Below are 13494 nucleotides of genomic sequence, written 5' to 3'. Positions count from 1 at the left end.
CCTGCCCGTTACAATGCAATAGGACAAATGTTTTGCAGCAACGGATCACAAGAAATGCAATCCAGAGCAGGGACTGCTTTCTCAGTTGATGTGTGATGAACTAACCATAAGATTTGACGCGGATGACAGCAAGATTATCCTTGTGCTTTGACGCCTAGGAAGGAAACAGAGAAGAATTATGGCAGACTGAAGTTCAGATTTCAATCGATTGCTAAATCAGATGGAGTACCCATGGCTTCAGCATTCCCCGAAGATTCCTAAAAACAAAATAGAAACTATTAGTTAGCTGTAAAATGACACTGGTGCATTGCTTAATGATCATGTAAATTTTTGTAAAAGATATAGGTAATTTTGGATCTAGTTAGTGGATCCAACAATTAATAACTTGAGGAGGAGAGCAGTGACCGAAGTAGAAGGTCTTGGCGTACCTCGCCGCACTAGCGGTCCTAGCTAAGGGTGTTGGTTCCCTTGAGCTACACTTTACCCCAAGAGCTCACGATTAGCCCCCTCAAAAGAGAGCTAAACTTTAGCCCAAGGACTAACGACAGTTGTTTGTTTTCATAAACTAAGGGCAAGTACAACGCCCCGTCGATTGCCGTCGACATGCAACGTTTTTTTGCAAAATACCCCCTCAAGAGGAGCAGTTACTATCGAGCCGTCTCTCCGTTCGTCTACGGCTCGGTGCCCGTGCTCCCAGGCGAAGCGCCGACGAAGGCCCTCATTGTACGGGTTGCTGCGGAGAGACGGCGGCGACCAAGATCCGCTGCGCGCGCGGGTGGGGCGTTGCGGGAGCGGAAAGCTGCTGCGGCGCAGTCGAGGAAGGGCTCCTCGGCGGCGTCGACGACGAAAACGGTGGTGGCGCGGAAGGGGAAAGCCATGGGAGGAGCTGCGGCAACGCCGGAGCAGGAGACTTCCGGCCGCGCCGCCCAGGTACCGGAGCTGAACGGAGCAAGAGGCTATGGCGCAGCTACTCCTCCGATTTCCTTCTCCGACGGAAGCTGCTTCTTCGACGGTGCCGGCCCGGCGTCTTCTTCGACAGCAGCTCGATGTTTCAACCATGGATGCTGAATTCAGATCCTACAACATGGTACTGATGATTCATCCTCAATTTTCCTCAATCTTGCTCTCAATTTTTATCGCTATTGCTCAATTTACTGGACTTCAGTATGTCTTTAGTGTTAATTTAGGGAGTAGCAACATCCTGAAGTAAACGATGCATCTATGGTATTAGCCAAACTAGCACATGCTAACAGTCTGAACGTTTTGAGCACTGAAAAGAAAAAAGATTCAACATAGCTTCGTTACTTGCATGCCTTGCAGCTTGGCAGTTGGATATTGGTTCCAGATGCTATCTAGAAAATAAAAAGATGGAAGTTCAGTTAATTTGAGGAAGGATTCCACAGTAATCCCTCGTAGTGCAGTGCACAGCACCATGTTTAAAGCAAATTAAAAGGGGGATAACTTAAATCGCTTCAACCATGTCCATGTGTATCAGAACTTGTCTAGCAGGTAGCAGGCTAGCAGCAAATAGCATTTGGTGACTAACTACACCTATGAATTATTCCTGATCAAGTCTTGATAAATGTTGCTCATGTCATAACTTCTCTTTGGAACAATATACTGTAAACTTTTTATATATTGTGTATTCTTCCATATATGCAACACAATGGCTACAAAGATCAAATTATGCACTAGATCACCATGATTCATGTAACAAACAGTGAATTAAATACCTAGCAGACAGTTAAACAGACAACCCTTTGTACAAGTTATATGTTTAACTGTCTGTGTGTGACAAATAGACAGCAGCTGTCTGTACCTTTGTACATGCCCTAAAGTTTAGTTCAGGATGTATAGAGGACATCTTTACCTGTCATTAATGATAGCTTTCCCTCGTTAACTGGCGGGGGATAAGAGAGAGAGGTTGCAACTATCTTCTGAAAGGGTAGGACCACTTTTAGTCCTCTTTAGCCTACTTGGAGGGGCTAAAGGGCTAATGAGTGCTAAATTTTAGTTCTTTCCTTTTAGCCCACCTGTTTGTATCATCAGGGGCTAAATAAAACTAAAAGGTGATGGCTAAACTTTAGCTCTATGAAAACCAACAAGCCCTAAGTGGCGGATATAAGCCTAGAGCCACTAGGGACCATGGTCCAAGGCGTGGGCTGCTGTTTTCCACACCATTGCTATTGTATTGTAGCTTAAAGATCCAGGTCTACCTCTAATTAGCCTATTAATAGCTCTAGGTGTCGGCCCGATCCATCTCCGTTATTGTCATAGGCATCGCCGAGGAGGCCCCACACACGGATCCACTCCATCTCTTCCGCCCTCCCGCTGCTGCTGCCGAGCCGCTTCTCCCTTCTTCACGACGCCACCCTCCACAACACAACCTCGTAGACAGCCTCCTCCGACGTCGTCCTCACTATCGGTGCGCGGTGGTGGCGGTGTGGCGACGAGGCTCGTGCAGGAGAGGTGGGACGATGGAAATACCACCACGCGAGCGTGCTCGGAGTCGTTGCCCCCCACAACAAGGTCGGGGCCAGAGTAAACCACAGTCAACAAACTTTACATTATACCCTACTTCGGATTGCGGATAATAATAGCGATCCAAAATTTTCCATGATAGACCCTATATTTCTTAAACAGACTCCTTGGATCCGAATAATTCGGATTGCGACTATTAACGACGATCCATTTATTTTCATAAAACCTCATAATATTTGCATGAAGGCCCCTAGCTATGCAAAATGGCCCCTCGTTTGCCCCCGGCTTCCTGACAAGCAAAGTCGCCGGGCAGTGGGCAGCGGCGGGATCCGGTGGACGAACGACGACGAGGACGCGTTCGCTCCCAGTGGCGGCGAACTCGGCGATGCGGGCGGCAAGTGAAGAGGGCGTAGATCACGGGGAAGCGGCGCCGCAAGAAACTCAACACGAGTGGTGCGAGAAGATGGGACGCCGATCAGTTCCGCATCCGGCCATGGCGGGTGTGCGAAGCAGCTAGACGTACGGCGGCGACGGGTCAGCGGTACCCATCGTGTTGACCGCCAGCGCCACGAGCTGCGGCTGGCTAGCTATCCCCATGGCGCGGGTGGGCGGACCGATGGCGTGGTTGCGATGGCAAATTCTGAAGCCCAGCGGCGGCGCCGTGGTGGAGGAAGAAGCCAAGAGGATGCCCGGAAGGGTAGGAGCAGTTGGGTGCGCCCCCCTCCCAAACCCTCCCGAAAGAGTCAGAGATGCCACCCACCCACGCGGTGGGCGCAGAGACCCAGGCAGGCGGGCAGGCACTAGGCTGCCTCCCTTCCCGCTTCCCTCGTCAACCAAATCAATCCGTGAGAATGTGGCGAGACTTCACTGAAACTTCCATCAAACATGGTGACCGTGAAGCGAATATGGTCGCTCATGGTTTGGCTAGGCAAGCTTTTATTTCTAAAACTTCTTGTACCTGGTTAGATGAAACTCCAGATTTTATTTTGAGTGCTGTTGCATGTGATGTAACCGTCCTATATGATCAATAAAAGCTTGCCTTATGGTGTTCAAAAAAAACTTGCCTCGCCTTAATTTTCAAAAAACAAAAAACTCGCCTCGCCTCGCCTCGTCTCCTTCCGCAAGCCAAGCGCTCCCCATCGCCACGCCACGTGCACACCGCCCGCCCGACTCCACAAAATCTCTCTCGCCGGTCGGCCCTCGCGGGGGCGATCGCGGCATGGAACCCGATGCCCCGCCCGGAGCCCGTCAAGCTGCGGCGGAGGAGGCATGAGTCGGCGGGGTCGCGGGGACACGCCTGGAGCTGCCAGCCATAGCCATAGGCGTATTTGGACGGATATTTCTATTTGGCTGGGAACCGTCGCTGAACTTGAAACAAACAGCTTCAGTTCACGAGTGATGGTCGACATTGGCCGGGTCACATGGAGTTCCGTGCAGAGGCTATAAATCCTTAGTCATCCTAATCAGTCTCAATGGAAATTTCATGGATATTTTAATGACATTAAATATCATCAATTTTGCTGACATGGCAAGAAAAAAAAGGACGAAATTTCATGAAATATGTGGAGAGTTTCATCACCATAAAACTCATCTGGCACAGTTATCTAGTTCTCAGTTTAAATAATTGTGCTAATAAAACTTCCACTGAGACTGGCCTTATTTGCTAGGAAGTTTGGATGGAACGCAACACTCATATTTTCAACCGTACAAAAGCGCCCTATTTCGTGGTGCCCACAAAAATTAGAGATGAGACTGTGAAGCCTCTCCTACACTATTGGACCCATGAAGCCCCTCCTATATTTTTTTTGTCATGAATGCACCGCGAGAAGAGATTGAAGTTGTCTACAAGTGGAAATAAGTACCTCCTAAGAATTATCCTGGATCCGACACTAAGTGTGAGTCCACTTATGTGTTTTTAGCACTACGCATTTTTTCTTACTTTGTGCTAATCCTTGTATAGTGCTGAAGTCTCTTGGCTTTTTTTCTTATTAATACAACAGAGCTCTCATGCCGGTTCCATTTAAAAAAACTAAAGATATTAACTAAATTGGATTTTTGCTCTCAAAGAAGAGAAAAACGTTGGCGATCTGCTGGTCAATCCATCTTGTAAGCTAGGTTTCACCTAGTTATTATGTCTACATACGGCCAAAGCAAAAAAAAAAATGCAAAAAGAGGTCGCATGCATGAAAATAGTGGCACGCCTAACTTTGGCATGGTAGTTTGACAACCAATATAACCATCAACCAAACATGCGCCAACTAAGTTTTTATCTATATGCTCTCTCCATATAGAAAATAGATGACGTTTAGGACAGCGACATAGTCTTTGAAGCATAATTTTGACGGCTTATATTTATAAATTTTTTGTTGAAAAGTGATATATGTATATTATTATGAAAGTGTTTTTTAAAATAAATGTATTCATATAATTTTTACTTTTTCAAACTCAATAACTTAAAAGTTATTCATGATTTATATTTCTAATATTTGACTCAAATCTTGTCCCAAATACCATCTATTTCCTATATGAAAGAAGTACGGAACTTGGTAGCGCTATGATATCCGATGATAGTGTCGAAGCCTCTCCTAAGTCCCTAATGGCTACGATCACCACTAGGAAATATCCTATCCTACCATTCCAAAAGTACCGGTAGCAAGAAGACCGGTACTCATGCTTCTTTGAGGAGGAAGTGAGGGTAGCTACCAGGGGCGGAGCCAGAAAGTCATTTTTTCCATTGTTAGGGGGGCCAATCATACAAATTTATATAAAAATTTAACCAAAATTTAAATTTCTAGTGTAAATTTTTAGATCATAGGGGGCCAGGCCCCTGCCCGCCCCCCCCCCCCTCCCTCCGCCCCTGGTAGCTACAGATCACCCTGCTAATGATTTGGAAACCAAATCAAAACCACACCAAACTATTTCATTATTAATATATTTTAGAAATCAAACCAACACCATCCACTTGTTATTCCATCCAAATCGATCCAAACTACTTGTTCTCTTCCTCCAAAACAAACCAAACTAATAGTTTCAATCCAAACAAAACAGTTTCAAACTACTACGTCAAATTTTCTCCAACTAGTTTAGTGGCTTCGCTCTTGACGTGGGGTCCACATACAATTCAAGCTACACTGCTTTGCACAGAGTAGCTGTTAGTCATACTGAGTCATCTAAAAAAATTCAGTCAATTTCGATAAAAATTTATAGTGTGAATGTGAGATTTTATTTATAGGGTCCGACTCTTGACGTGGGGTCCATGTGTAGTTCTAGGCACACTGCTTTTCACAGAGTAGCTGCCAGTCATACTGAATCATTTCCAACAAGTTTCGGTTAATTTCGATAAAATTTTATAGTGTGAACGTGAGGTTTTATTTCTAGAGTCCGGCTCTTGACGTGGGACCCACGTGTAGTTATAGCAATACTGTTTTACACAGAGTAGCTGTGAGTTGTACTGAGTCATTTCCAACAAGTTTCGGTTAATTTCGATAAAATTTTATAGTGTGAACGTGAGATTTTATTTCTAGGGTCCGACTCTTTATGTGAGAACTGTGTAAAGGAGCGAACCACACCAATCTAAATTAATCCAAACCGTTTGCACCCAAAAACCAATCCAGACCAAACCATACGTGCGTAAAACCCACTTGGCCCCATCCAATCAGAACCCAGAGACAAAACCAAACCACTCAATCCGGTTTGGACCCAAACCGGATAGAGGAAGAAGATGATAAATATTTCTGGAATTTCATGAACTTCTGGACAGCTTGCATTGCTTGGGCCTGTCTTAGCTGGTACACTTCAGCTAGAGGTGGTAAAGAATGAACTTAAAAAACATAAAAGCTGTGTTTTAAAAAATTTGAACTCTAATTTTATATAATTTTGAGCTAAATAATTTAAAATTTTATTGAGTTGTGAAAAAGTCACTAGAGTCGGCCTATTACCACCCTGCGGCCCATCGAGCACTCCGTTGATGTACAGGTTAGGCCTTAAGAGCATGGCCAATAAGAGGATTTTTTTTAATTTTTATATTATTTTATTTCCGATTTATCAAAAATATATGTCGATTTTTTTTTACAAAAATATCATCCTGCCGCCAATTTATATAAATGTTGTGTACCAGCTAAATAACCGGTTGAACTGGCGGCAGGATGACATTTTTTTAAAAAAAATTCGTCATATATTTTTGACAAATCGGAAATAAAATAATATAAAAATTAAAAAAATCCAATAAGAGCGACAAGCGGCTTGGCTCTTCCACTGTTTATGCGCGGGTGAACAGTAAATAAACAGTGCTCTGCGCGGAACAGCCGCAAACGTGGAAGCGTGGGAGCGGTGGGAGCAGTGGCAAACTGACAAAACAGTGCAGCAGCTCGGAGACGGAAGCGGCGACAAGCTGTTTTCTCTCTCTTCCCTTCTCTCTTCCATGTCAACGTGATGTGCTGAGCTGTCGGGCGATACGCCCTTTATTGGGCTTGCTCTAACAGGATGGCTATTGCAGTGGCCCGGGCGGTGGCAGACTCCGGAGCCCGGCGGCGGCGCCGTTGCGGAGGACGAAGCTGGAGAGGACGCGTTAGGCTGCCAAGTGGGCCCGGGCAGGGCAGGAGTGGGTGCGCCCCCACCCAAACCAACACTTCCTGAGAGAGTCAGAGGCCACCCACCCACGCGGCGGGGGCGCAGAGACCCAGGCAGGCGGGGGCAGGCACTAGTGCTGGCGAGCCACGCCACCCACTGCCTGGGCTGCCTCCTCCTTCCCGCTTCCCTCGTCAACCAAATCAACTCGCCTCGTCTCGTCTCCTTCCGCCAGCGCTCCCCATCGCCACGCCACGCCGCGCGCACCGCCCGCCCGCCCGCCTCGCTCCCCGAAATCTCTCTCGCCGGCCGGCCCTCGCTCGCGCGCGCGCCGGGGCGTCACTCCGATCCCGAATCGATCGCCCCGGACCTGGACCTAGCCCTCACACCACCGGCCGCCGCCTCGATTCGATCGGGGGACCCGCGGGGAAGCGAGGCCTCGATCGCGGCGGGGGACCCGATGCCCCGCCCCCGGGCCCCTCCGGCGGGTTCGGAGGAGGCATGAGCCGGCGGGGACCCGCCCGGAGCCGCCAGCCGCCATGGACGCCACCGCGCGCCCTGCCATCGTCATCGACAACGGCACGGGGTAACCGACCGATCCCCCCCTCCCTTTCGCCCGCTCGCTTGCTGTCTCCGACCTCGTGGTCGCTGGGTGCCAGTACTGCTTGCTGTATCGGTGCGCGATTCTCGTGCGTGCTCGGGGGTTCTCGTCGCCGGCTGCGCGCGATTGATTGCTAAAATGGGTGCCCTTGGCTGGGGAATGAGACTGCTGGCTTCGCGACATTTTCTTCGTAGTTTGGAGGCGCTGATTAGGTTCGGGGAAACTCTACCGAGATCACCGGCTGATTGCAGTTGTTTGTGCTGCTCGTTTTGTTAGGTTGTTGTGGGGAATAGTTGAGAATTACTTTGTACTGATTGGGAAAGGAGATTCAGAGTGATAGGCCTAAATCGGGACTTCTCCTTTTCCTCCGAAGGAAATTCTGAAATTATATTTTCGTCTGCTTGTGTTGTACTTGTACGGTACATGTCTTATTTGTAAAGCAGATTCTGCAGTGATTTTTCCTCTTATGGTAGTATGTTGAAAGGGAGCAGTTACTATGTTCCGGCAAGTTTTGTTGTAAGGAATATACATCTTGAATGCTGAGTTTATGAACTTCTTAGCTATCATTGTCTAATCAAAATTCCACGTCTGTGTTATGAGAAACTAACAATGTGAGTCATGAGAACAATTCCTAAAGTGATGACCAATACGAAATGAATATTCCTAGGATATAAGTAATTTCCATTCAATCTCGATTGCTTTGATTTTTCTGTAACTGCTTGTATATGGATCACTTCGGCTCCTAAATTTTTCTGATAGTAGTAGTAGTACCACATGCACCCTTGCTTCACTGTCTAAGACTATCACCATTTTGTTTCTTACAAGATTTGTATATTCTTATGTCTAGGTATAGCAAGCTTGGATTTTCTGGTAACTCTGAGCCGTCTTTCACTCTCCCTACTGTCGTAGCAGTGAATGAATCTTTTCTAGACCAGAAAGAGCTGTTGAGTAGTGCAAACTGGATAGCACAGTATAATGCAGGCGTCATGGCTGATCTCGATTATTTTATTGGAGACGAGGCTCTATCGCGTTTAAGATCTAGTGGGCTGTACACTTCAAGAAGTCCAATTCGTCATGGTCAGGTATGTATATAAAATTCCTGTCGGCGATATTGTCCTTTGTTCGTGTTCTAAGCCTGTATGTCTTATCACCTGTTCTTGTTTTTCAGGTTGATGACTGGGATACAATGGAGAGATTTTGGCAGCAATGCATTTTCAATTATCTGCGTTGCAATCCTGAGGAACATTATTTCCTCCTTACGGACAGTCCTGTTGGTTCACCTGAAAGTCGTGAATGTACAGGAGAAATAATGTTCGAGACCTTCAATGTCCCTGGTCTATATATATCTGTTCAATCTGTCCTCAGCCTTTCTGCTGGATATGCCTATCTGAAAAGTATTTCTGATGAAAATTCAGATCCTTTGGTAGGTTCTGAAAATAGCTCCTCTTGCTTTTGTTGATCAAATATGATATTACTTCATTGATTGGCAGGCATTACTTTGCTGCTTTCATTTCGAATGGCTAAAGTAAACTTGCTGTAGCGATTCCAGGCTAAAAGATATTCTCTCTTTTTATGTTATATTTGTTCCATTGAATCGTGCAATGTCTTAAAAAGAAGACCAGTTTCATAATTTCATATGCACGTGTTCCTATCAAACTCTGGAAACTTCAATTCCCACTTTGGAACTTTGATTCAGGGTACATGTTTGTAGTTATTAGCAATTAATGTATGGTACCAATCTGTTGTTACTTCTCATTACCGTTGACCAATATATTTTGCCAGTCTGATATGACAGGTGTAGTTGTTGATATTGGGGATGGTGCTCCACACATTGTGCCAGTTGTAAATGGCTATGTAATTGGGAGTAGCATAAAGTCTTTTCCTTTTTCCGGGAGTGACGTAACTCAGTTTGTTTTGCAGCTGTTACAGGTATTTCATGTTCTCCATATTTTGTTGTGATTAAATTAAGATGCAGAAGTTCTACATACTGTTCGTAAATAGGGATGTATCTATCCCTGACTTCATGCTGTTAAATCAAAAGGTTTATTTAGCATTATAACAGATTGTGGTACTTTCAGTACTATTGAAGGTGTTCATGGAAGATATATGCACATATTTTTATAGGGTTGTTCCATGTTACCAATGTTTAACACATGAGCTCTAGGTACTTTTTGCTGAATTGCTTGTTATTCTTAATTCCATGTTACCATTCAATTGTTCTACTAGGTTGTATTATTGGTTATGTTACGTTAATCCGTTGACACTGTTAATGATAATATCTAGAAACTGTTACCATTCCTTGTGTCAGAAATTGAGTTTCAAGCCTCCCCAGTGTTAGCTTGCAGATGAAGACCATACATTATGATTAGAAATTCAATTCGTGAGCATTTGATCTAATAAAATTTGGCTACATGTTATTTGGTTGAATTCACTAAAACAATTGAATGGTGTGCTATTCACTGATGCCTCCATGGTATTTGAATGGTGTCCTATCCTGACTGTTATTATGTGATTGTGGAAAAAATATATTTTAAAATGGGTAATTCGCTTGTGCCATAGCTAGTCATCTGGTGAGAAGCTACATGTGACTGCACAACCATTGAGAACATAAACCATATTCACAGTTAGGAGTTGTACTGTTTGGGTTATCTGTTGTTAGTCCTTTATACTCTCAATAGTTGTGGTAAATTCTGTAAAAACTTGATGGATTTCTCAGGCGCATGGATGTTGTTCTGATGACGGTGTTGTGTATTAGATTATAAATGCTGTTATTAATGGTTAGTGTCATCTGGTGGTTTTGCAGGAAAGAGGTGAGCTTCTGCCAGCTGAGGATTCTTTAGATATATCTCGCAAGGTGAAAGAAATGTATTGCTATACTTGTTCAGACATTGTCAAGGTAAATCCTTTTGCCCTATTATTATCCATTGGTCTTCACAAACTAATTTGTTTAATGGAAGTTGAAGTCTCCCTAATGAACTTAAACCTACATGTAAAATATGTTCCCTGTGTAAAAACTACTCTCAACCTGGATTGTTATTCTGTGTTTGTGTGTTTTGCTTAACAATGTTACATACCTTTCGGTCTTCCGCTTCTCACTGTGTAGACTAATTTATGCATTTTTTTTTCACCCTAATGAATATGAATATGCATGTGGTAAGTGTGATATGAGGTTGTTCTTTGAATTCAGCAACCAAGAGGCCATACATAGGAATCTTTTTAAAACAAACAGAAATTTATATGCATCTCCATACAATTTCAGGAATTTAAGAAGCACGACAAGAAGCCTGATAAGTACATCAAACATTGGTCAGCTATTAAACCAAAGACTGGGGTACCATATACAATTGACATCGGATATGAGCGCTTTCTTGGCCCAGAGGTTTATTCCTATTTCTATCGTCAAATTTCATAAAGTTCTTTTTCCTTCCCAAAATACCTCTTCGAACTGGTATGATGTTATGGCCTAATATGGTCCTTTTAGTGATAAGTACATTGCACCTGGTGTTGCAATGTTTAATTTCTCATAGCTTTTGGTTTTACACTGCTCGTAAAGTCTTAAAGATAATGCCTGTAATGTAAATACAGTGAGAGCTAGGCAGAAAATTTTGACTTTTGGTTGCTGTAAAATAAGAACAAGATAATCTTTATACAAAAGAGTTCAAATACTTGTGAGCCCTTCTTTCAGTTAATTGTTTAGTAAAGGAGCTGGTGACCTGGTGTTTGACAGTGTGAATGGTCACGGAAGCCTAGATCCAAGAAAATATACAGACTTCACTGGATGGCCATTTTGCACTGTACTAAATCTTCAGCTGTGGCTTTGTCAATGAAGTTCATAGGAACACGGATCCAGGACTGCCACCCATATGATTGCAGTACTATTTGTTTGTGAAATATGTTGGTTCTATGAACCAGAGTTTTTCGCATTGTCATTATGAACTATAGTTACATATTAAAGTGAAACATTTATGAGGAATTGAAGAAATAATTAGTTCTTTAAATTTTGTTGTGAGAAGGAAATTTTAGGTTCAAACAGAAGAAATTAGTAAGTTTGATGGCTCACAACAATGAAAGTATGTTGAATTGCTAAACTGTTATCACTGGAAGTTATATCAATAACTGGCCTTGTACATTAAAATTGAAGATCACTAGTATAGAAGCATCCTTGCTACTATCTGGGAACTTAGGTTACAGTTTCCTTGTTCATCTGCAAAATTGAAAGACTGCAGGTTGCTATTATTCTCTGGACCTGCCTAAACACTTATCAATATCTTGGTTCATTTACGTCTAGTAGTATACTATATGGATCTTTGGTCGGTACCTTCTATAGAACACTGTAAATCATTTTTACATTGTTAAGTGATATCCATAGCTTTTTGTATAGTTCAACAGACAAGTCAGGATCAGGTGCGATTCTCTAATATCTACAACAAATGCAGATCTTCTTCAATCCTGAGATTTACTCTGCTGATTTCTCCACTCCTTTACCTGAATTGATTGATAGCTGTGTTCAATCTGCACCAATTGACACGAGGAGAGCTCTGTACAAGGTACATTCTTTGAGCTCTGCAGGGACACATAAGCTAGGGAGTGATACATGTATATGCTGTGATATTTATCAGAATTGTTCTTTTTGCAGAATATAGTATTATCTGGTGGATCTACCATGTTTAAAGACTTCCACAAAAGACTCCAGAATGATATAAAGAAGATAGTAGATGATCGTGTTGCTGCAACTAATGCCCGCCATCGTGTGGAAGTGAAAGTAAGTGCAGAACTGCAGATACTTGATTCTCAAGTTTAGCTGTTCCATTGTATTCACTGTTGTAATCAATGTTGTCTGCATGTTTATAGTTTTAAGTGCTTCAAACTCTTTTTATTTGACCTTTTTTCTTTTCTGTTGTCAGCCTATTGAAGTCAACGTGGTTGCCCATCCTATACAGAGCTATGCAGTTTGGTTTGGGGGTTCAGTAGCTGCATCTACCCCAGAATTCTATGAGGTATCTGCAACTTGACTTTCTTGCGACCTCAAGAAACATGCATTGTTCAATTACAGTGCATCAATTTCTGCTATCTGTGCTGATATAGTTAGAACTTATAACTGGGTTCCGGATTCAACCATTCTTCACGAATCAATAAGTGGAATCTAAGTGATTTCCCTTTTCGCGTGCAGTATTGCCACACAAAGGAAGAGTACGAGGAACATGGAGCGAGCATATGCAGAACAAGCCCAGTTTTCAAAGGAATGTACTGAATTTCTACACATCACATCTTCCAGTAGGAGCTCATTTAGGTTTCTTCGAATAGAATATAGCCAATTTTGATTCTTTTTGACCCATCCCAACCATTATCGGGCCATCCTGATAGAATTGTAGCGTTGTTTGTAGTTGTCTGTTCTGTATTGCCTGTTGTGTATAGCCAACAGCTTGGTTCCTGTTCGAGGTGCATGATTGTAGCCAGAACCTTGGACAGTTGGGAGGAAATATTGGTTTCCTTTTCTATTAGTTTGTCCAGGCAAATTTATGAATTTTTGTTAATAAGGAATCAGGTTAAATTTTGGAAACTGTTGATGACCACCGCGTGTGGGCTGGAATCCATTGATGGATGAAGATCCTTAACAGTTGACATTGGCAAAGCATCTTACTTTCCAATTAACTGATATGGTGAGACATTTTTTGTGGCAAAGCATCTTATTTTCAATTAAATGATATGCTGAGACATTTTATAAAAAAAATCCATGGCTATGATGAAAGGCACACCAGGTGATTTTTGATGTTTGGTAACATTTGAAGTTCGTAAGGCAGAGCGTCGCTTCTTCAAACAGTTTTACACAAACTAAATTAGTGCAG

The 13494-nt window shown here is 43.4% G+C and overlaps 1 protein-coding gene across 2 annotated transcripts; it reads left to right on the top strand.

Moving 5' to 3' along the window:
* Positions 1 to 652: 652 nt before the first annotated feature.
* On the top strand, positions 653 to 13258 carry LOC120711297 (actin-related protein 3-like). Of its 2 annotated transcripts, none has more exons than XM_039996764.1 (10): positions 653 to 1087; positions 8496 to 8730; positions 8817 to 9071; positions 9431 to 9577; positions 10452 to 10544; positions 10908 to 11027; positions 12085 to 12195; positions 12285 to 12410; positions 12553 to 12645; positions 12819 to 13258. In XM_039996764.1, the coding sequence occupies exons 1-10, from the start codon at positions 1047 to 1049 to the stop codon at positions 12897 to 12899; spliced, it is 1302 nt and encodes a 433-aa protein (XP_039852698.1). In that variant the 5' UTR covers positions 653 to 1046; the 3' UTR covers positions 12900 to 13258. The 2 variants fall into 2 exon arrangements, with proteins under 2 accessions (XP_039852698.1, XP_039852697.1); XM_039996763.1 differs by lacking the exon at positions 653 to 1087 and adding an exon at positions 7194 to 7633.
* Positions 13259 to 13494: the final 236 nt, after the last annotated feature.

Source organism: Panicum virgatum, chromosome 6K (genome assembly GCF_016808335.1).
Source record: "Panicum virgatum strain AP13 chromosome 6K, P.virgatum_v5, whole genome shotgun sequence".
Taxonomy (NCBI): Eukaryota; Viridiplantae; Streptophyta; class Magnoliopsida; order Poales; family Poaceae; genus Panicum; species Panicum virgatum.
This window is presented reverse-complemented; position numbering and strand designations above follow the sequence as displayed.

Bases quoted from the DNA above. Each gene is read 5' to 3' on its own strand.
- LOC120711297 (XM_039996763.1), top strand. From the start codon at position 7,587: ATGGACGCCACCGCGCGCCCTGCCATCGTCATCGACAACGGCACGGG. The intron at 9,578-10,451 runs GTATTTCATGTT...GTGGTTTTGCAG, and splicing joins TTGTTTTGCAGCTGTTACAG to GAAAGAGGTGAGCTTCTGCC. The intron at 12,196-12,284 runs GTACATTCTTTG...TTCTTTTTGCAG, and splicing joins CGAGGAGAGCTCTGTACAAG to AATATAGTATTATCTGGTGG.